The sequence below is a fragment of the Trichomonascus vanleenenianus genome (genome assembly GCF_965637985.1).
Source record: "Trichomonascus vanleenenianus strain CLIB 3782 genome assembly, contig: TRVA0_001S, whole genome shotgun sequence".
Taxonomy (NCBI): domain Eukaryota; kingdom Fungi; phylum Ascomycota; class Dipodascomycetes; order Dipodascales; family Trichomonascaceae; genus Blastobotrys; species Blastobotrys vanleenenianus.
The window spans coordinates 848,125-870,639 of NW_027481886.1; the positions used below are offsets into that span (position 1 = coordinate 848,125).

The 22,515-nt window shown below is 50.1% G+C and overlaps 8 protein-coding genes and 1 non-coding gene across 9 annotated transcripts; 4 read left to right on the plus strand and 5 right to left on the minus strand.

The window, feature by feature from the left end:
* Positions 1–647: 647 nt before the first annotated feature.
* Positions 648–1,211, plus strand: RPL18B (60S ribosomal protein eL18 RPL18B; the record flags this gene model as incomplete). The annotated part of the gene is made up of 1 exon (XM_076682074.1): positions 648–1,211. The coding sequence occupies one exon, from the start codon at positions 648–650 to the stop codon at positions 1,209–1,211; it is 564 nt and encodes a 187-aa protein (XP_076544031.1).
* Positions 1,212–1,698: 487 nt separating this feature from the next.
* Positions 1,699–2,406, minus strand: NAS6 (Nas6p; the record flags this gene model as incomplete). Its single annotated transcript, XM_076682075.1, has 1 exon — positions 1,699–2,406. The coding sequence occupies one exon, from the start codon at positions 2,404–2,406 to the stop codon at positions 1,699–1,701; it is 708 nt and encodes a 235-aa protein (XP_076544032.1).
* Positions 2,407–2,563: 157 nt separating this feature from the next.
* On the plus strand, positions 2,564–5,697 carry TRVA0_001S09384. Its single transcript, XR_013062059.1, has 3 exons — positions 2,564–2,786; positions 2,928–5,380; positions 5,430–5,697. It is a non-coding gene; the product is annotated as an uncharacterized misc_RNA (transcript).
* Positions 5,698–7,874: 2,177 nt separating this feature from the next.
* Positions 7,875–9,536, minus strand: TRVA0_001S09406 (uncharacterized protein; the record flags this gene model as incomplete). Its single annotated transcript, XM_076682076.1, has 1 exon — positions 7,875–9,536. One exon carries the CDS (start codon positions 9,534–9,536, stop codon positions 7,875–7,877), a length of 1,662 nt encoding a protein of 553 aa, XP_076544033.1.
* A 1,212-nt stretch (positions 9,537–10,748) lies between these two features.
* Positions 10,749–12,401, plus strand: TRVA0_001S09428 (uncharacterized protein; the record flags this gene model as incomplete). Its single annotated transcript, XM_076682077.1, has 1 exon — positions 10,749–12,401. One exon carries the CDS (start codon positions 10,749–10,751, stop codon positions 12,399–12,401), a length of 1,653 nt encoding a protein of 550 aa, XP_076544034.1.
* A 225-nt stretch (positions 12,402–12,626) lies between these two features.
* On the minus strand, positions 12,627–13,858 carry MMM1 (ERMES complex subunit MMM1; the record flags this gene model as incomplete). The annotated part of the gene is made up of 2 exons (XM_076682078.1): positions 12,627–13,686; positions 13,743–13,858. The coding sequence occupies 2 exons, from the start codon at positions 13,856–13,858 to the stop codon at positions 12,627–12,629; spliced, it is 1,176 nt and encodes a 391-aa protein (XP_076544035.1).
* Positions 13,859–14,031: 173 nt separating this feature from the next.
* Positions 14,032–15,759, plus strand: KRI1 (Kri1p; the record flags this gene model as incomplete). Its single annotated transcript, XM_076682079.1, has 1 exon — positions 14,032–15,759. One exon carries the CDS (start codon positions 14,032–14,034, stop codon positions 15,757–15,759), a length of 1,728 nt encoding a protein of 575 aa, XP_076544036.1.
* A 1,641-nt stretch (positions 15,760–17,400) lies between these two features.
* On the minus strand, positions 17,401–19,248 carry ALR1 (magnesium transporter CorA family protein; the record flags this gene model as incomplete). The annotated part of the gene is made up of 1 exon (XM_076682080.1): positions 17,401–19,248. One exon carries the CDS (start codon positions 19,246–19,248, stop codon positions 17,401–17,403), a length of 1,848 nt encoding a protein of 615 aa, XP_076544037.1.
* Positions 19,249–20,593: 1,345 nt separating this feature from the next.
* TRVA0_001S09516 (uncharacterized protein) lies at positions 20,594–22,087 on the minus strand (the record flags this gene model as incomplete). Its single annotated transcript, XM_076682081.1, has 1 exon — positions 20,594–22,087. The coding sequence occupies one exon, from the start codon at positions 22,085–22,087 to the stop codon at positions 20,594–20,596; it is 1,494 nt and encodes a 497-aa protein (XP_076544038.1).
* Positions 22,088–22,515: the final 428 nt, after the last annotated feature.

The following is a 22,515-nucleotide window of genomic DNA, read 5'->3' on the forward strand; positions in this document are numbered from 1 at the left end:
ACATCAGAAGGAGGACTTGAGTGCTTACAGATATGATCTCTTAACATACGTAATCTATTTCACTCTATCAATTGTATATTTTTGTTCTAGAAATGGTCATTAAATGCTACTTTTCTAAATAAATATATCTATTCAATTGCACCATACTCACTACCCAGGTACAAAGTAGGTACTATGGTAAGGGATCACTAAAAGATATGCCAATCATGGGGGAATTCAATTGAAGAACTACATCGCTAGAACATCGCTTTTCAAAAAACGACAAATATCCTGTGGAAATGAGGCTCTAAATTACGGTATATACCCGAAGCCACTCTCGCAAGCCGCATGACTATTTAACTCCGATTAAGTTTCTAACCCTAAATGCAGTCACTTAGGGCTACACCATAATTACCCACGTGACCAATTACATAATCAAATTCAATGAGGGCGCGATGTCAAAAAGTTACCCGGATGTATCCACGGTATGCGCCGTCCCGGAATTACCCCCTTTGGGAGTGAAAAAAAATGAGTTGGGAGGAAGAGCCTGGCAGGGGAAAGAGAGGCCCAAGAGGGAGGAAGGGACGCGCGAGGCGCAAAAAAACATTTTCGACAACCCATCTTGAGAGTTTTCGACACAACCATCCACCACACCCCAGCACCTTAAGATGGCTATCGACAAGGCTAACAAGAACGACCACAAGCGAAAGGGGAGTCGATCTGCCCCAGCTTCCGACAACGTCTACCTGAAGTTGTTGGTCAAGCTGTACCGATTCTTGGCCCGACGAACCGACTCCAAGTTCAACAAGGTTATCCTTAAGTCGCTCTTCTTGTCCAAGATCAACCGACCACCAGTGTCTGTTTCTCGAATTGCCCGAGCCTTGAAGCAGCAGGGTGCTGCTGAGAAGACTATTGTTGTTGTTGGCACTGTCACCGACGATAGCCGAATCTTTGAGCTTCCAAAGGCCTCTGTTGCCGCTCTCCGATTCACCGAGTCTGCTCGAGCTCGAATCCTCAAGGCCGGCGGTGAGACCATCACCCTTGACCAGCTCGCCAAGCGATCTCCAAAGGGCGAGAACACTCTTATCATTCGAGGTCCACGAAACTCCCGAGAGGCCGTCCGACACTTCGGCATGGGTCCTCACAAGCACAAGGCTCCACGAATCCAGTCCAAGGGCCGAAAGTTCGAGCGTGCTCGAGGCCGAAGACGATCCCGAGGCTTCAAGGTCTAAATTGCCTGACGTCTTCATGTATATATATAGCGCTTTCGAAAAATGTCTACATGTTGTGCGTGGAGGATTGTTATGAATATTTTAATACAAAAAGTCAAAAGCTGGAATCAATTACTCAGCAGTAGACCCCTCAGGAGGGACCACTCCCCCTGCTTGATTGAATGTACAATTGATTAACTACCTAGCAGTGGTGTACATTCGAGGGCCAGCCCTCGAGCTCCCGTAGCTGGGGGCCAGCCCCCAGACCCCCGTGGCTCCGCTTCGCGGTGGGTCAATCGTTTCTACAAGCTCTCCGCGAAGCGGAGCCCCAGGGGGGTTTGGGGGGATTGGTCCCCCCAATTGCACAGGAGAGGCCCAGTTGTAGATTCAGCTATGTATCTTTGCGGAACGGGGCATAAAAATTATGTGTGATTGATAGTGAAAAAAAGATATCTTTCAACTGGATCCAACATATCCAATATATACATTGGCAGTGGAAAAGAAAAGATCAGTGAGTCGAGGAAATAGCGTGTTTGACGTATTTAAGCACTTTATCGTCAACGGCGACATCAAACGCGGTATGGCCCTCTTTATCCTGTCTATCAGTCTCAGCACCAGCCGCGATCAGAGCCACAGCAACATCGCCATTGCCCTCAGCCATGGCATGATGCAACGCAGTCCAGCCGTCTCGATCCGACGCATTGAGAGGAGCTTTGTACTCAATCAATAGCTTAGTAATTGGAACCGAGCCCACTGAGGCAGCCCTGTGAAGCGGGTTCTGCTCCTGCTTGTCACGCACCCGCGACGATGCTTTGTGCTCCAAAAGATACCTCACCACGTCAATGTGCTGCTTGGAAACGGCAAAGTGCAATGCCGTCTGACCGGAATTGGTCTGGGCGTCAATGGCCGGGTCCAGGGGCATGAGGAGCTGGTCAATCACCTCGAGGTTACCCACCGACGCGGCGATATGCAGCACAGTCCATCCTGCCTCGTCTGTCTCGTCAATGTCGAAGGACCGCTGGGTTTTGGCGACCTTGAGGATCTCACTTGCCGCCTCGTTGTTACTGTACGAAACGGCCCAGAACAGCGCAGTCCTGCCATCGTCGTCCTTCTTGTTGGCAATTGAAGGCATATCTGCAAGGATCTTCTTGACAAGCAACGGCTTGTTGTCTCGAGCAGCATCGTGCAGCGGGTATCCTTCAATCTGTGGTTCCATCGTAGTTCTTTATCGGTCGGTTCAAGATCGATAAGCTCATCGGAGGGGTGACGGTTTATTGTTTTTGTTTTTGTTTTTGTGGGGCGCGCGCCGAGTTGGGAGTTTCCCTCTGTTAACCTCTCCGTGTCTCTTCCACCTCACCATCATCACTATCAGTCGAGGTCTATTTATTCGCTGTGTAGTTTTGTCAGGGGGAGGCCCGTGTTCAGGAGTAGAGCATTATATATTATAGATGTTTTCAAGTACGCCGACAGGGTTTGAGGGCACGCCTGTGACGAAGAGAATTGTATACTTTAGTCTAGTGTTCCCTATTGTAATATCGCTGCAGGAAGTGCAATATCTGTTTGACCTGTCGATAACTCCGCATCTAACAGAATGGTGTAAGTAATCCAGAGATTGGCTGAGGCTAGAATTGTAAACCGTAATATTTGTGTGGCCTTGCGAGAATTTGGGGGAGAGAGATCAAAAAAAAGCCAAAGCCGTTGAGAGATCCAGTTGCTAACGTTATAACTTTTGAACAGTCCAATGGTGGAGAATTGTAATTAATCAGCTAGCATACACAAGCCAATCAGAGGTTCTCATGGCGGTGATGCTCCTGTACAACATGCGAGTAATTGAGCGCTTGTTTGGCTCGCGGAAGTTCCTTTCTTTTGTCGTGCTCATTTATAGCCTCACAATGGTGGTCCTTCCAGTAGTGCTTCTGGCGGCGCAGACTTTTTTGCCGCTATCTACGCCTCCGACCGTCTCGCCAGGACCTACCGCCCTCGTGTTTGCATTGCTGGTACACTATTACCATCTTATCCCCGTGGTTTACCGCGTCCAGTTTTCGCCGGGGCCCTCATCCAATGAAGAGTTCAAGCTACAGTTCTCAGACAAGACATTTGTGTACTTAATCGCCCTCCAGCTGGCGCTTCGCCGGTGGGCCGTCCTGCCTGCCCTCACTGGGTGGGTGCTTGGAGAATTGATCTACAGCGAGCTGATTCCAGGGCGTCACTGGAGAATGCCCTTCTACAAGAACATGCCTGATGTGGAGTAGCACTACCGGTAACTGCATCCATCTATTATTTTTTCTACATGGTTATGCATCCTTTATCTCTCCAGTTTTATGGCTTATTTCTCCGGTTTTATCTCGTCAGGCTCATAAATGAGAAACATGGCTGACACTATAGCCTCATTTTTGGTGTTCCACTTGCGCCCACACACTGAGCCTTTGAGAAATGCGAGAGACGGAAATCAGGCAGGACGCAGGAAATGCACGTTCGCCAGGCGTCAGGATCTTGCGTATGTCAGGGACAGGTGTGTATTGTCGTATGGGGTGGATTGCAAAGCGGATTACGCTCACTGCGATTACAGGGGGATCTGTGAACAGCAGTAGGTAAGCTTGCCTTTAAAATGTGGGTTGAAATGTGCAATGACGCACAAGACACGGACGAAAGAAAAAAAAATAAAAAAAAAATAAAAAATAAAAAATAAAACTACCGGGTAATGAAGCAGGATAAATACGCCGGCAAGGAGTGAGGAGCGGAATCCGGGACGACGAAGCACCGATAATCGGCTATCTCTCCATGGTCAGAACTACCAGTGCAGTTATACGAGAGTTGACGGCTGTCCAGTACCGGAGTTAAGGTTTCCCTAAAAGTGGTCAATATATGGGCAGCGTGGGCAAAACGCTTACGCGTACCCTGTGCCTTGAGGTGCTCTATCGCCCAAATGTCTGTGTCAAACCCTCGTATAACACAATGGCGATCCCCTTCGATGCAGATTACACCAAACGCAATACAATGGCTGTGCTTTTTCTGAGGAGAGTCTGCATCGTGGGCTTATGCTTCGCGGTACGCAACTCGCATATACAAAGAAGTCGTTACAATAGGCCCATATGGTGCTTCGCCGGACTACGATGCATTATACACTATTGAGGGTACCGGCAGGTATGTGGAAATGACACTACGGTAGGAGCCTACTGCAGCGATCTGAATTGGTACTTTTTGATCATCTCAACTCTCCCCATCAGAAATATTTTGGGGCGGTACAGTATTTTTTAGGCGCTAACATCAAGCGGCAAATGTACATCGCAGGAAGAGATGTGCGTATATTTTTTTTGCGCCCCTTTCTATTTCGCGCCAGGCGAATGGTCGAATATACGCAAATGCATTTTTCTGGAACCGTATTTGAGAAGAGAGGGGTGGGCAAGCGGTGAGTTAAGGCGGCAGGTTAATTCCATCGAGGCGTTAGAAAGGGTTCACCAGAACCCACACACAGGGACAGTTCAGGGTCTGTCCATTCCCACCTTTTGGGATACACGCGTTATCGACAGGGTCCAACTGTGCTCCACACTCTGTACTTTTTCGTTCCTGGCCCAATACAAGGCCAATTGTCAACGATAATGAGGAGGGGAAAAAGTACGCACTGGCCAGGGATTGATTGTCCAACACGAAGGTGTTTTAGGCCTGGTGTTTTGCACGGACCGATGTGACACAGAAGAGCCCTTTTCTACGAGTAAACGATCCATATCCGCCTTAAGTGCACATCACGGAGAACAATCTGATTATCATGCTGGTTTCTAAATGAATGGAGTATGGCAGCTGCACGACGCATGTATCATTACTTTTGTCTTCCTTGCGTCCAATATATTGGCTTCCATAGCTTCTACGGTAAAGTGCAAAAAAAAAAAATGCCACTCTCGGGCCACCGAAGGTTTACTTTTGTATCTTAAAACTGGCCTCTCCTTCATATTCATTAGCCTTGCCGTATATATAAAGTCTCTGATTGTTCTCCGATAGCTTTGTGCTGAAACCAAAAAAAAATCTGGACAAGGTCGAAATTCGCCTTGGGGGGTTGGTATTACAAGTGGTCATGTATAGAGGGGGTCTGTCGGGATATCGATCGTTGGAAGAGGTTGAAGAGTTCATCCGTGGTCTCGAGGAAGAACGTCGCCGAATGAATCAAATTATCGAGGAGGTGAGATATAAAGATGGTACGCTCTTCGAGAATTTGTGGTAACTATTGGCTAACTACCTTGACAGATCAAGAGAGCAGGAGCAAGCTGAGAGTATACCAAAGCGAGATGAGGGTAGTTGAGGCCAATCTTGAACGACTTCAGGGTATAGCAAGGCAATTCCGACAACGCTAAATGGTACCGTCAAAAAAAATAAGAGCGCATTCATATTTATGGTTTTCTCACGACCTTACGACTTACGGCCCTAACTCCTGTAGAGCGAAAACGAAAACAAGTGATAGAGATCTCTTCTCCAAAAGAGATATAAAAAAATTTATGCCTGCATTTACTTACTATTCAAAAGATAAATTCAATTGTTCACAATTCATTACCAACACCAGGAGATAATAACTCCACGGCGCACTTTTCGCTGCAAAATATGCAAATGCACCTCAAAAGCAGCAACCAGGCCATTCAATTGCCAGCGGAACAATGCATGCTCGAGCATGGCTCCACCAAGAAATCCGACGTTTGATGTAATTTGGGTGCTTCACCTACCGTAGCAGAGCTTTTATGCATTGATCATTTCGTGGGTGTCAAAAAATTGGAGAATCAGTTAAATCCATCTGTAGATTATGTTTCAAAGTAACCTCCACCGCAGCCACCGTACGGTACAAGGGAAAAAATGCACAGTTATAGAGAAGCCCGGTATTCATGCGCACTCTCGGACACAAGTCCGAGTGTAGGTAACGGCTTCCGCCAGCAGGTCAATAGTTATTACCTGCCCGCGGTAAGATCCGCCCGCTGCCGACTGCACACATGGCTCTTAACGTTTCTAACAGTTTCTGCGCCGACCCCTGAGTGGCAGAATTACAAAATTTCCCCAATAAGAGACATCATAACCACTAAATGGCATGAATAATTGCGGCCGCCTAGTAATTCTAGGCGTACCGTGGAATAATTATTGCGTAGCAGCCTAGTGATTCTATATGTAGAGAGGAAATATTATATCGGTTGCTGTGCAGGTTAGTCAATTAGCTTCGGGTCTTACTACTAATTAAACTTAGAAGGAGCTAATAATAGGCGGATAAATCCGGTATTATCTGGGTGCGTGGATATCATCCATCACAACTGCGCAAGGTGGCATGAAAAGATTGGAGAAGCTGAAGCAACGGTGTGGCCTGATTAGGGTCTGGGCAGCATTGAAGCGGAGTGCCACGCGCAGTAACTTGGAGGCTCGAGACCCTTACCGCGAGGGCATGCTACGCGGCGTTGCATTCCGGCGATTTCGAGGCGGGTGGTACCAGGGTGAAAGGACCATTGATTCAGACAATTGGTATGGCGTTAAGGTCGACGAGCGAGAGATTAACTCGGGATGTTCTTCGACGGGTACCATATGCAACACGCCCGACGGACGAGAGCTTACATGATGCGCTCAGTAACATGTAAGCAATTGGCCAATAATTCCGGTAATTCCAGAAAATTTGCCACGCAGCACCCAATTGGTATTACAACAAGTGGCGCGAAGTTGTACGAAGCAGCCACAGGCCGGATAACGGCTGTGTGCACCCGGCATAAAAACTACCGTATGGCTATTATTGTGCCGCTTGAGTACTTCCCACATGAATGACTACCTTAGGGCTATAGGAAAATAGATATCATCCATTGGAATTATTAGGGTGACTATAAGGGTTTGAAGCTGTCTAAATTTGTGAAAATTGTTCAGTTATTGAAATTGATAGGAATTTTCCAAAAGTGCCGGTAATGTAAGCGGGGTGTATTGTAACGTTTCTTACGCATACGTATTGTATGACGAACATGCAATTAATGCACAGATGCACAAGCCAAGCGCATCCACCGGTTCAACGGCGAACGGCCACTTTGATGCAAGGGATTACCAATGCAAGTTACAATTAGCATTCCGAATAGGGATCTCTTTGATGTTATGTTCCACAAATGCCGAGCGATATAAGCGGTTATTTCTACAATTGCATAAATTAATAATCAATTGTATCCACACGAAGCAAGATTAGGGGACCACTGGGGCCAGTAGTATTCTTGAGGGGCCAGCCCCTCAAACTCCCCGTAGCTCCGCTTCGCGGAGATCAATTGACCCGCCCAGCTCGTATTTAGCAAATAGTTTTGCCAACTCCATGGAATACACATGTCAATGGGTTTCTATCCTAAATATTGCAATAAACACTTTCAGTCATTTCCGTTAATAATTTTCACGAAAGATTAGATCCAATTGTTGGCCGTATCATCTAATCAAGATCATATAAAAACACAATAAATCAGAATAGAAAAAAAAAGATACAAGATACGAAAGTATGCAAGTGTATTGTTGTTGACTGCAATCTCTCCGCGTAGCGGAGCCCCAGGGGGGTTTGGGGGGACTGGTCCCCCCATAAAACACTAGAGCTTCAATCCAAACCCTCCCCTGGGGCTCCGCTGCGCGGAGAGATATGATAATGCAATGCAAATTTTATTTCTTTTTATTCTATAGTCATGTTCCAAGGTCCTCAATGTCGGGTTAGTTTTTTGGGTTGACCACGTTGTCAATAAGCTGGGCAATCTCCAAGACCTTCTCGTCCTGGGACCGCTTACCAACGAGCTGGAGGCCAATTGGTGCGTCACGGAACGTTTCAGCGTCGTACAAATCGTAAACAAACTTATCATCAGCATTTCGCGGCTCGTAAGTCTCGTCCTTGACGTCGATTTCCGGCTTGACCGCGGTGACCGGGAACACGAGCGCCGGGTAGTCGAGCAGGTTCCACTGGGCCTGGTAGGGCCAGTACTTGGAATTACCGTGGGTAGCAGCACCGCCAGCACCCGCTGGGCAAATCAATGCATCGAGACCAAGCTTGTTCCAGTACTGGGCGTACTCGTACCGATACTGGTTCTTGACCACGTTTCGCTGCCACAGCTCGTGGATATCGAGCCGCTTGACCTGCGGCTGACTCAAAGCCCACTCCGTCAGCGGCAGCGGCTCTTCCTCGGTCTCGGCGAGCTTCTTTCGCAGGAACTCACCACCGTCTTCGACATAGAGACCCATAATGATGTCCCAGGCTCGCTTATGGTCGTATGGCGCCACTTCTACGAGTTCAATTTCAATGCCATCGACCTCCTTAGCAGCCCTGAGCTTGGAAGCAACCTCCTCGAGGGCTCGCTGCACCGGCGGGTGAGGCATGGCGATGCCATCGTCCCTCAAAATGCCAATGCGCAGCTTCTTGACGCCCTCCAGGACATTGTTCTGCCACGGAATGCCCAGAAGCCGCGGGTCCTCGTCGAACGGCCGGCATTCGAGCAGCACCCGAGTCGTCAGGATGGTACTCTCGAGGGTACGCGTCAGCGGACCTGCAGTGGCCGGAATAGATAGCGGGCCGGGCATGACCCCCGCCAGGCCGTGGCCCGGGATTCGGTCGCAGGTGGGCTTGAAGCCGTACTGGCCCTGCACGCTGGCCGGCCACCGGATGGAGCCGCCAATGTCGGTGCCAATGCCAATGCATGACGAGTGGAGCCCGAGAGACGCGCCCTCGCCAGCCGAGGAGCCTCCCGAGGTAAGGTCCCTGTTGAACGGGTTCTCGGTGATGCCGGTGAGCTGCGAGTCCCCCTCTACGTGCAGCAGAATCTGCGGCTGCGTCGTCCGGATGTGGAAGTTGGCCCCCGCCTGCTTAAGCACTTTGACGAGATGTGCATCCTCCTCGACAATGTTATCGTAAAGCGCGGCGATGCTACGGTTGACACGGTGCCCTCCAAAGTCGATCATCTCCTTGAGACTGATGGGGATACCGTGGAGCGGGCCCATGAGCTCACCGGTCTTTTCAAGGTGCTCGTCGAGCTCCCTGGCCCGCTTGTACGCGAACTCCGGCAGAAACTCGCACACGCAGTTGACGAGCCGCTGCGACACGATCGCAGCACGCAGGTATGCGCCGGCGACCTGCATCGCCGTCACCTTGCGGGCTTTAATGTCGCCTACCAGGGCAAGTGGGTCCCGCTCGACGATGGCGAAGTCCGCTGGGTCGAGATACTGCTTTGGCAGGCCCGTCACGTTGCGCGGAAGCGGCTCTGGTAGCGGGTCCCAGTGCTTCGACCCGGCAAGCGGCGGGAAGAACTTATCCACTGCCCGGGCCGTTTCGTCCCGGTGCTGCTGGACCTGCTGAGCGATCTTCTCGTAGGGCTTGAGAGGGGCCATGGTTAACGCTTCTCGATGAGGTTTTAGGGCCCCTCTCCAGTGGCACTCCCTGGAATTTATATCCGCTGGTACATCTCCCTCGTTCTTGCATATTTTTTCAAGTCATAGGCAGATCATGTACCACCCTATATGCGTACTGTTCACTCGTAGCACGCATAGCCTACGCAGAGCACCCCTGTGGAGATGACAAATATCACCTCATCCCCTTGATCCCTGTCGGCGACAGATCCCGGTTCCTATCAAATCTCCTCCTCTTTCTCCTCCAATACCTCCTCGAACGGCCGAAATCCTTCACCCCTGAGCGGCTGATAGCGCCGCATCCCGTACCTTCTCACGCCCTCCGCGGGATAATATGCCACTCAACAGCTGAGCCGCACATCCCGTTTAATACTCAAGCGCATCCAAACCCCTCGGCGACATCTTTAGACGGGATATCTAACGACTATCGCCGGCGATGGCGTCAGCTCATTGAAACTGGCAGAGCTTTTAGATCGCCCAGACGCCTTAATATGTACTAAACTGGTATAAGGGGGGGACCCATCCCCCCCAACCCCCCCCCTGGGGGCTCCGCTACGCGGAGATAATAACCAATTCTCTGCTAGGCGGAGCTAAGGGAGCTCGAATGCATCAGTCCTAGTACAATTGGGGGGATCCGTCCCCCCAAACCCCCCTGGGGCTCCGCTACGCGGAGGGTAAGCCGCATGAGCCGCATAGGGGGCCCAAGGGCCCAGCAAACCACTCCAGAATCTTAGGAGCGGGGGGTTTGGGGGCTCCGCCCCCCAATTACGGGAGCTCGAGGGCTGGCCCTCGAAAATCCCTACTACGAGCTAGTTACTCTACAATGATAACACTACTACTGTACTGTACTGGATAGTAGTAACATGGTGAGTGTTGCGAGGTAGTACTTGGGAGAGGAAGATGGGAGGTCGGCACTCCGGGGCGGGCGTGGAGAGACCTCGGCTATAGACGATAGGGGACGACGAAGGAAGAAGTTGACCAAGGACTATGTACCATTTAGATATTACGGTAGTGCTGGACAGCCTGGTGAAGGAGCTCCGGGGAGTTGGGGATGGGGAGAACGTGTTCCAGAAGGCGGTTTTCTACCTGCCCTCGATCCGGAATGAAATGAACATCTCGGTGATTGTGGGGGAGATCATTGGCAGTAGCAGGGTGTTCCCGAGCGATGTCGACGCGGGGAGGCTCGTTTATCTCATGGAAGGGTTCAGGTCTTCGGCAGTGAGGAAGTCCGAGATCACTGACCCGACTATTACACCTGCTAAGTGGGCTGAACTGGTTCTGAGGACGTGCCAGGCCCAGGTGGGTGGGCCGCAAGAGTGGAAGGTTCTCGTGGTAGTTACGGGGTTGTTACTGGCCAGGAACAAGCATGGAGAGCACATTGTTGCCGGAAAGCTGAGAGCGGCCGGTGAGGAGATGCTTGTTAGCGTCTGTGGCCGAGTGAGCTCAACAGTGCATCACGCCTATGTGGCCTACTTCGCCCTAGCTAAGGTCTATACAGAGCTTGATCCGAGCAAGTTCGCCAAGATCAACCACTCAGAGGTGCTCATAGGAACTTTATTGCTGATCTGCCGGCCAGATAAGGGCCTGAATTACAATATTCTGCCGGGAATGGTGGCCAGTGGTCAGTCGAGCAACCCGGTGTTCACTCACTGGAGTGGGTTCTCACACCTCATTAAGGCATGCATTGAGAAGCACACTGCGCAAGACTTAAACGTGCTTGATGAAGCCCTTAACTACATGTTGGACTTTGTCGAGCTGCTATCAGAAAGCGCTCTCCGAGTGCCAAATCTGACCGATGGATCATGGCAAGTACTAAAACTGTGTCTGTTTGGCGTAATGATCCAGCTCCAGGGATACTGCTCGCTCATGCTGACTGCAAAGAAGAGGACTTTCTTCAGAACAGCTCAACCCGCGCGCTGGGGATACTTCGCGGCTAAGATCGTCCGCTGCCTATCGCCAATCTACTTCATCGTGCTGCATTTGAGCGGGTCTGGATTCACCGCCTATGACTTTGTGTACTACACATGCCTAGATACGCTTCTAGACTCTCCATCGCGCCGAGAATTGGCTCATATAACCCGGACGCTGGCTGGTAGCACCAACATTGGCTCTCTTTCCTCCAGTGTCGTCAACCGCGGGCGCATTGTTTACATCCTTGACTTCTTTGAAAGCGTTGTGCCCTATCTCGACGCCGCAACTATAAACAGGCTTGTCCTGCCCATTGCCCGGGAGTTCTGGGTGCCAGGCGTTCATACCGACTTTGCATACTTCCAGCCAGTGCTGGAGTCCGCCCACTCGGTGATGCTGGCGTATCTGACTACCGTTGCCTCGGCAGCTAAGGAGTCGGATGCCGTGACAATATCGCTTATTGATTCCTTGGTACCGGAGTACTTAGAGGCAATTCTCACGCTGTTCCCGGAGATTCTCTCCCCGGTCCAGCTTAACCTTGCATTGGTCTCTATGGTTCATGTCGTCACATCCCCGGTTTATCGTACTGAAAATCCGCACATGGCCGATCTGCTGATGGATAAGCTGCTCATCAAATGCCATGAGACGCCTTCAGGGGTTAAAATCCCCAAGGTTGGCGACGAAGGGAAGCAGGATGCAGGCCAAGAGAGCCCTCCCACTACGCGGGCGGTGCTTGGCAGTGCATTGATACACGCGATTCCGTTTGTGGAAGATGTTGCCAAGCTTGAGCAATGGTTGGATTCGGTGCAGTTAGTTATCGTGTCCAGTGGACCGGAGCAGGGGTACCTGCGCAACGAGCTGTGGAAAATGATCTCAGGGGAAGTGGGTCTAGCGCTGGCCGACACCGCCATTCGCTGGTGGTACTCACCAAAGCTATAACCCACAAAGTGGTAATAAATATAGATAACTGTACATTTCTCCGGTTAAGAACACCTTCTGGCCTAGTGTAATAGGGGGGACCAGTCCCCCCAAACCCCCCCTGGGGCTCCGCTGCGCGGAGATCTGGCTGATAATACGGGGGTTTGGGGGCAGAGCCCCCACCTACGGGAGCTCGAGGGCTGGCCCTCGAATACACACTGCGGCTGTAGTGTAATTGCGCGGAGATTACTCCTGAACGGCAAAAGAGCGCCGCCTATTGCGCAATCCCTCGTCCAGGTAAGGGCTTGGCCCTGCAGTGGACATGGACCGCCTGGGTTGGCTGACGGGAGAGGAGGTAGCGGCTGCTGGGGGCTGGGTGTGTTCTTTGGTGAACTTGCTTCGGGGCCACATACTGGGTAGCGGGATTTGCTGGTACCTGGGAGAGACACAGCGGTCTGTGAACCACTTGCGCAGACGCGATTCGACGATCTGGCCAATCTTTGGAACGTCCTGGAGCCGCGATCGCGCACCCACTAAGCTCTTAACCTGGAACTCGAGGCGGTAGTCGGGCGCAAAGGAAAAGGTCAAGTAAGTCTTGCCCGGTACTGGTTTCGGGTTTGGACTGCTGGTCCCTGCTGAGCCTGCAGACGCGCTAGACGGTGCAGAGTTACTAGCCCCCTGCTCGGACCCGTCGCCATTGTCGTGTGACTTTTTGAGGGACACAGTGAGCCGACCGGAAAATCGCACAATGGACACGGTTAAGGAAACCGGAAGGAAGGCAAATAGAGACTTGGGGAAATTGAGGAGCAGCCGTGTTTCGATCCCCAGCGTGATGGTGTCGGTGAGATCCACGTCAATCTGCGCTTCCAACCCGCCAGGCTCGTCAGCATTCTGTAGGATTTTGCAATTGCTGAAGATGGGGTAATCGTCGCCAATGTTGAGCTCGGTCACTTTGATTGCATCCACGAAATCAGGCACCGAGTTACCGTTAAGCATCTTATTCAATGACTTGAGCATGTTATCATTGGCAATTGCGTCCTCCCGCACCTGGGAAAGTGTCTGTGCTATCAACACAGTGAACCAGTCCAGGCTCTCGGCTGGATGGTTTTCCACATTGTAGTATGTTTTTTCAAGAATGGTGTTAACATTGTCCCCGGAGCTCGGCAGCACTTTGATGAGCCGTTGCTGGCGGAACTCCTTTCTGTGCGACGGCGGGTCGGCGAAAATGAAAAATCGTATGAATATGGCCACAATAACAAGAACACTCAGCTGTCCTAACAACAGTCCATATGCAAAAGAGGAGATGCTAGAATATCCGTTAGTTATCATGTTCTAATCTCGGGAATGTGCATATACACATACACGCCAGACGATTTTTGGATAACAATTGGCTCTATCTTAGGGAATGCCACGCCGCTCGTGTACTGCGCGACATCAGTCTGGTATATAGTCGTCGTTATTACTATGCTCTCCGACATTGAATAGCTTTCATCATACGCGGGTCGCGATTTTTGGCCTTCTCATTATTAGGAGTAAGTGAGAACAGGGCCAAAACTCCCAACATCTCGCGCAGAACACATCACCAAAAAAATGTTTCGCCAAAATTTCTTATCGGCGACTGAAAAATTTCGAAACCACGACAAGATCAAGCATGGCGCGAAAGAAGTCTGCGGCAAAGAAGGCCAGGGAGGCTCTGGAGAAGCAGGGTCAGCTCGAAAATGTACAGAAGATCGATGATCCAAAAACTCTTCTGGACGAATCCGACGAGGAAGCTGGAGATCAGCTTGTAGTTGACGAGAGCTACGCTAAGCGGTTCCAGCACAATAAAGAGCGAGAAGAGCTCCACCGGCTGCAAGAGAAGGTCAAGCGGGGCGAGATCGAAGAAGAAGAGAGCTCTTCTTCCGAGGAGGAGGACGATTTTGGCGAGTTGCTGACAGAAGAGATCGATGACGGCATTAATAAGGTCCTGAAGACGATTCGGGAGAACCCTGAGGCACTGCTTGATAAGAGCAAGAAGTTCTTCAGCGAGATCCCCAAGGAAGGCGAGGAAGTTGCCGTTACTTCAAAGAGCAAGCCCGTTTACCTCAAAGATTACCACCGAATGAATCTGTTGCAGGGCAACGTAGGCGAAGAAGATGAAGACGAGGAGAAGCCATATGCCGTGCAGCAGGAGATCAACAAGGCCCAGATCAAGAAAGAGGTGCAGGATGCCTTTAATGCTGTGGACGAAGATGAAAGTGATGAAGAAGAAGAAGACGGGTTCCTCAAGAAGCGAAAAGTAGAGCGGACGGTGGAGCCTGTGAAGCTGCCGGACCCTGCTGACGACGAAAAGGGATTCCTCGAGTCTTTCATCAACAACCAGGCATGGATCCCGCCTAACGTAGACAAGACTACCGGAGAGAAGGTGATCCCAGCCTATGGCGATATTGTCGACGAATCCGAGGATGACGAGGAGTTTGACGACATTGCCGATACTTTTGAAAATGCATACAACTTCCGATATGAGGACCCGAATGCGGCCCAGCTGGTGTCTTATGCGCGAGACGCCAATACGCTGAGACGCCAGAAGGAGTCCTCGCGAAAGCGGGTGCGTGAGAAGAAGAAGGACCAGCGAATGGAGGAGGAGAACAAGTACAAGGCAGAAGTTAACCGGGTGAAGAAGCTTAAGACTAAGGAGGTTCTCAGCAAGCTGGAACAGCTGAAGGAGATTGTCGGTGAGCGAGCCGGCGAAATGTTCTCTGCTGAGGATCTGGAGGGCGAGTTTGATGATAATGAGTGGGATAGACGAATGAAGCAAGTGTTTGACGAGCAATTCTACGCCGAGGAGGATCCTACGGTCAAGCCAACGTGGGACGATGACGCATCGGATGCAGAGATCAAGGAAGATGATGATGACGTTAAAGTAAAGGAAGAAGATGAGGAGATGGAGGACGTTGAAGTAAAGGAAGAAAAGTCCAAGCGTAAGCAGAAAAAGGAGGAGAAGCAGCGGGAGAAGCTGGAGAAGCAGAAGCTGCGGGCCGCTGCTGAGGCATTTGTGGAGAAGAACATTGATCTTGCGCTGGAGGAGGAAAATATTCAGGCACCAATGGGCGGGTTCAAGTTCAAGTATAGAGAAGTTGAGGCCGACTCGTTTGGACTGTCTCCGCGAGATATCCTTCTTGCGTCTGATAAGGACCTGAACCAGTATGTTGGTCTCAAGAAGCTGGCTGAGTTTAGAGACGCCGAGAAGAAGAAGAAGGATCGACGGAAGTACGCCAAGAAGAAGCGGTTGCGAGAATGGCGAAAGGAGGTCTTTAAGGACGAGGAGGGTCCTTCGGACGAGGCAGTTCAGAAGTTCCTGGCTGAGTCTGTCGAGAAGAGTAAAAAGCGAAAGCGATAAGCCTTATATCTACGTTTATCTAACTAATGTATTCATGTCCCCTCCTTCTTAGAATGGTTATTGATTGATAGTCTCTAGAGCGTACTTTAATTGAGATGTATTTTCCGTAACTGATTAGCCTTCTTTCTAGAGAATATTAATTGTTAAAGCCTTTGGAATGAGTGGTAATTAACTGATTAAAAACTATTGCCAGTTCATCAAGCCTCGGATCATCACCTCAGATATTTCTTTAAGGCGGTAAATTGTGGTACCTATAATCTAAGCAATATAATAATCTTCGAGCAAGTCGAGGTAATCGGTACGTGTTGATGGTTAAGCGCCCTCATATGCCATAGTTCACTGGAACTCTATATGTCTTCGTAATCCAAGTAGATTCATCTGCCAGAAGGTCGAGGTAATCGGCGTGTGTTGATCATTGGTAATAACGGCCTTTGGACGGTCGCATCTGCTGAACCAGTTGAGCAAAAAGAAGTTTGCCCATCCGTTATTATCGCGAAACGTACGGCGTATGTTCTCATACGCGACAGGGTACGATTTATACAGGCATGGGCATTGCCTGTTAGTTTATCCGTCCTATTATCAGCTTCCCCATCTACCTTCCGCAACTCGTCTCGTCGCAAGGTTCCTGGAGCCGTGAATTGAATAATCAAGTAGATCCCTTAGGACCTGCGCCGTCGCGTAAAGTGTGCGCCAAGTCAGGGCTCGCCAGCCTTCGACAAAACTCACAATCGAGAACATAAGGAGTTTGCGGAAACCTCTGAGTTATTAGCGATTGGAGCAGAACTTGAACATCCCCTTGCTGCATCAAAGTGACTTTGCGGACAGGGTATGCATGATGTCGCCAACTATAGCGAGACCTGCTTGGCGTAAATATGAAATCGGTATCGAGTCTGCTCCGCAGGAATTCATTGACACTCATAGCTTTAAAAGACATTTTTTGAAATCGTTGTAGGATCAGTAGTACAATTGAAGAAATGATTACACGCAACGAGAATTTATAGTTCTGTTAAGTAAACAAATTGATATCACATCTCATTTGAGTTTCGCATTTCTTCATTGGCCGTTTGGATACCTTTTTATGCTAACAGAATCTATAACAATAAACCATGGTTTACAATATACCTAATACTTGAGATGTGCTTATGTCGATTAAACTTGGTGATTCCCATAAAGCTGTACCAAATGTAAATCCTACTACCCCCTCATTTAAACTATTGTTATATTATAGACGACCATACATCACAGTACATTGCTCAATTACTGGCAACGAATTCTACCAGTCCTCCGCGAAGCGGAGCCTCAGGGGGGTTTGGGGGGACTGGTCCCCCCATTAGTACTAGCGGTGGATTGTATTCGAGGGCCAGCCCTCGAGCTCCCGTAGCTGGGGGCCATCCCCCAAACCCCCGGATCGCAACGAACTTCGCGTTACACCGCGACAAATTCCCAACATGTGACAAAACCCCCGTAACAACGTGTAACAAATAGCCTGTTACAGTCCAAATCTCCGCGAAGCGGTGTCCCAGGGGCGTTTGGGGTCCCCCCAATTACACTAGAGCATAATGTAATGCTAAGAATAGTTAATCTATGAGGTCTAGGTATGATATTATTAACTTCTATAATATTAGATTCACTGCCATATATTCATTTGTTGAAGAATCTGGCAAGGCGGGAGCCGCCCTTGGAGACAACTGAAGCGGCAGAGGACCTGATAGTAGCTGCGCCGCGTGACGAGTCCATTGGTGCTTCTTCCTCCTCGTCAACCGCCAAGAAATGCCCCGCAATAAGAGAAAGAACAACAATGGCCAAAATCATAAAGCCGATGATGCCGAAGAACCACCCGAGGTTGCTGCCACCCTCACCGGGTACGTGGACGTTCATGCCAAACAGACCAGTGACCAAGTTGAGAGGCACAAGCAAGGTACCAATGACAGTAACCCGCCCAAGCACTTTGGTAACCCGGTTGCTCGAGTTGACCGACTCCACCTGAAGCTGGGCAAGGTAGTTGCCGTGGGACCGCGAGAAAATCTTCTCGTAAACAGACAAGTTCTGGTACATGGTGACGATATGATCCTGGATATCACCAAGATAAAGGCCAATTTCGCCGCGAGGAGCATTGTCCCACCGCTCGTTGCATCGCTTGGCAAACATCTTAATAACGTCGGCCTTGCCGAAGAGCAATCTCATCAGGGACATGACCTTCTTTCGCGCCATGCCAATGCGCCGCAACATGCGTCCAAAGTCGCATTCCCGCGCTACAAACACAGAGTCCTCGATAATATCCGTCTCAATTTCAATATCCTTGATAATGGGAGCAAAGCTATCGGTGATATCGTCAATGAGCGCGTAGCAGATCCAGTCAGAAGACACATTGACATAGTCCTGCAATTGTCGAATTCGTCGCCGCACATTGGCCGTGTGCTGGACTGGGCGGAAGTGGAAGGACAGAATGCCATTCTTGAACACGACAAAGTGCATGTTGATCGAGTCGAGGAAGGTTGGCGAGTCCTTGTCACAGTCAAACGTGTGGAAACACACAAAGTAGTACGTCTTGAACAGCTCCACCTTCTCTCGGGCCTCCTGCATCTTGATATCCTCCGTGGTCAGCGGGTGGATGCCAAACGCCTTGGCAATGGCCTTCATCTCCGCGTCGGTTGGTTCGAGGCAATCGAGCCACCACGTGCCGTTGGCCTCGTCAAACATCTTTCGAGCCGACCCGCCATTCTTGCACAACGTCGCCAGGTCTGGGGCATGGACAGTCTCGTCCCACTCAGAGGCAAAGAAGCTGAAGCGCTCCTCGGTCAGGTCGTCAAACGACGCCGAGTCTTCGAGTCCAATGGACTTTTCCTCGTCGTCGTAGTTCCACGCCTTGAAGTTGGTCCCCTCGAGACGGTCCGTACTGTGAGTTCCGAGCCCGGGGGGCGCCAGCGGTCGGTGACCGGCGTTGAGGCGGGCCTGGACCTGCTTGTAGCAGTGCCGGGTCGAGTCGCTGTCGAGCGGAAGTTCCTCAAAAAAGTCATCGAGCTCATCAAAGTCAATTCCGGTGCGGAAGTTGCTTTCAACCAGTGGGAAGCACACGTCTTCTTCCTTCTGGTCCTCGCCAAAGCTGAGCCTTGACGCATCTTCGGCAGCCGATACGACAGAAGATTTGGTTAGCCTACGGCTTCGTCGCGACATGTTGGCACCCTCTCCGACCGAACTGGGTCGGCGCGAGTTCTTTCTCGTCGAGGGCTTCTTGTTAAGGAGGATTCCTTCGACGTTGCCAGATGCTACGGAGCGCTCAGATACTGCGCATGAAGAGGTTGAGTCCCGGCGCCGTGATCCCTGGGAGAACCCCCTGGGCCGCGTGAACATGGGATCAATGCCAAACTGCGAGATGGGCTCCTCGGTGGGATTGGCGAGTACGTCATCGGGGGTCTCGCTGCTCGAATGGCTGCTGGTAAGCGTATCACGGCTCCGGGTGGGCCGCAGCTCCGAGAAAGAGCTACGCATCGGGAGCGAGTGGGGCTGGTTCCTGTGATCGTGCAGGAACTCAGAGTGCAAGCTGTCGTCATACGAAGATCGACTGGACTCCATCGTTTCTTCTTAAAGTTCCTTTAACTTGTAAAGTTCAAGTTCGGTTGAGAGTTTGAGATCCAAACTATTCAGTTCCAATTAACTGGCTGTTATCTCTCGCAATCTAGCGCGGCAAACCTTGCGTATAAGTTTATCGCCGCAACATTAATATAAGAATCCTACCACCAGTACTCGGAGCAGGATCAAGGGTATTTTTTTCTTTCAAAATCAGCTATGTAGTCTACGATTTACGATCTCAGGAAGCTCGTCCAAACAATGGTTGAGGTAGTAGTTCTGGAAGCAGAAATAATGAGTGTGATCATTAAAGAATGAGTTTCCAGTAATTTCGAATGAAAAAAATGAAAAAAAAAAAATGTAAAAGAAGGTAAGAAAAAGGATAGCCATTTATGGGCCTGCAAGGGAGAGAAAAGTCTGCGCGCGGGCTGCCGCACGCCGGCCGCAGGCCTAAAGAGGCCTGTCGCACACACCCTCGACTGATACGTAGGTGGGCTCTACTCCTCATTAAACGTGCCCAGATGGTTCGATGGGATTCATTAGACACCTGGGTTCTCGTCGCAAGTGTTTGTAGCCAAACAAGCTCCCCATTCCTTTAGATAAAATTTTGCTATTTGCTGTTATAGCATTATAAGTAGTACGTAATATAGGGAGGATAGCCTGTTTAGCGTTTCAATTATAGGAGGGCCAGGATTAATCCCTGGTGGCTCTCGCTTATGCCTCCCGTCCACGCACCATAGAAAATCCTCGCACATGCCCAATAGAAAATGAGGAGATTTTGATTTTTTGTATCTGTGACTCGCTAGTACCCACCTACATGTCTGTGAAACTCAGCCCCCCGAGAAGTACATCGTGAATGCGTACATATTCCTGCACAAGGCGGCAAAAATCTCCACTCCCCAGTGCGTGAACTACGCACGCCGTAGTTTTTTTTTTAGTAGTTTTGCATTTCATTAGAAATTACTTAGTAATTCAACATATCAAGCGATAATAAATAAGATAATTCCCGCTTCGCTTAAGTCGATGATTGATTACCCTATTGGTGGTATGACGATTTTTTTTCCCGAGACGGTCTCTCCGGCGGCCTGGAATATACACTTGAGACTGTAGCGATCAGCATCGCAGATCGCAGTGCGGCTGTCTTGGCTATTGAAGCTCTCGGATGAGTATCGGCTTGACTAGCGATGGACATTATGCAGGTAAATATTAAACGGGTAGAATAAACGTTAGTCGTTAGTACTTGGCATATGTTAGTAAGGTTTCGTGGTTAGTTCAATTCATCCAAAGCCAGACCAATCTCGGCTCCAAATGATAGCCGTGGGAGATAGGACTTTGGCCGTTGATTGGTGGGGCGTGGACGCAGTCTTGGAGGTGGCATCTCTGTCAATTCGTCTTCTTCTTCGTCTATCTCGGTGCGTTCACTGATTATCGATATATCGTCTTCGGATTTCCATCGCAATTCTTTGCTAGCCGTACTGCTCAAGCTTGGAGATTCTTTGCCAGCCGTACTACTCAAGCTTGGCGATCCTTTGCTATCGATAGTCACTGTACTACTCAAGCTCGGCGATTCTTTGATGCCCGTATTATAGGTCGTAGAAAAAGTCGCAGCTGCTTTGCTACCCGTATAGGTCGTAGAAAAAGTCGAAGGCTCTTTGGTAGATGAAGGATTTTTGGTAGTCGAAGGCTCTTTAATAATAAAGGCCATTTCTTTGGAAGTAAAAGTCGACTCTCTAGAAAGCTGCTGCTGTTTCAACGCTTCCAACATATCCTCCCGTGCAAACAAATCAACTTCTTCCTCGTACCGCCCAAATATATGGTCCAACCGCTTGAGATCAATCTTCGGCGCATACATGCCAAACTCGCACCTCGCCAGCTGCACCGACCGCCCGAAATCAAACACCACTATCGTCCCATCGCCCCGGATCCCCATGTTGTTGGCCTTGATGTCTAAATGCGCCAGCCCCCTATTATGAATGCTCTGTAGCGCCTCAATAGCCCGGTCATAGTACCATCGACGACTCGGCATTCCGGGGGTAGGCCGAACCGTTCCTATGTCCTCCAACAGCAAAAAATGTCCCCGGATATCAAAGTCCTCGGCCTCTAAATAGCCATTGCCGTACATCCGCGGCACCACTGTGCCCTGGAGATCTCTCAAGAAATAGGTGTACGCCGTAACCTCGTTATTAAACAACTCCTCGGCAACATCAGGCACCTGGTACCCCACAGGGAAGTAGCACGGGTCCAATATCTTTAGAATTGCCGTCCTCGGAGCTTCTCCATTACCAACTCTTGTGGCCTGCGAACTCAGGCTATCCGAAGAGAGAACGCTTATAGTCGAGGCAACTTTAGTGGACCCAGAGCCTTTTGTTAATATTGACGCCTTGGTTGATATAGAGGCCAGCGAGTAGCCTTTGGAGCAGTCTACGCTCGGCGATTGGCTCAATGTCGCCGTTAAACCTTCCCAACCTGCCTGGTTACTGAGCTTTGCCAGATCTACTCGGAACGTTTGTGAAAAATTGCCCCTGTTATAGTCCTGAATTCCGTCCAGAGTCAGCGCTTTCCTGAGCGCAATTCGCCGCTTCTTCTGCTGGAAGCTTGTGCTCGCTCTCATCCTCAGAATCATTTTATCTTCGTTGCCGCTGCGGCGCGACATATTGCTGCCCTTGTCGCGGTGTAGTTTGTCAACAACCGATTGTGCCGCATCATTATCGCCTTCCTTCGGCTTTTTTCCCTTGGCTTTAAACCGCTGGAATAGCTTCATGGCTCAAATCTGGCCAATAGCACCACCCCCAAACCAGAATATCTCGTTCACAATCTTCAATACCTAGCCAAAGCAAAGGAATGCAGATAGTACCAGAGAGATTATTGAGGACTTATCTGCTTGCTCATCCAAGGTAATGCACGGCAGTTTCAGTCGTTACCCATATGCACAGTGGAAATATCCACCTCCAGGCATCCCCAATCTTTATATATCGTCTGGAGTTTTTTTTGCCCTGTTAACATTTCGCCTGGGCCCGCCAATTGTGGCAGTACTTTAACGTGTTACGTAGAGACATGTTTCGTTAATCGCCCGGAGAAGGAGGCCCTTTCGATCGATGGAATGTATCGATACAATACAGTTCCTTCCTCCTTTATTGTAGGCCCTGCTGCCCCCCCTGATCCCACTCAATGGCGTCGGTGAGGGTGGCT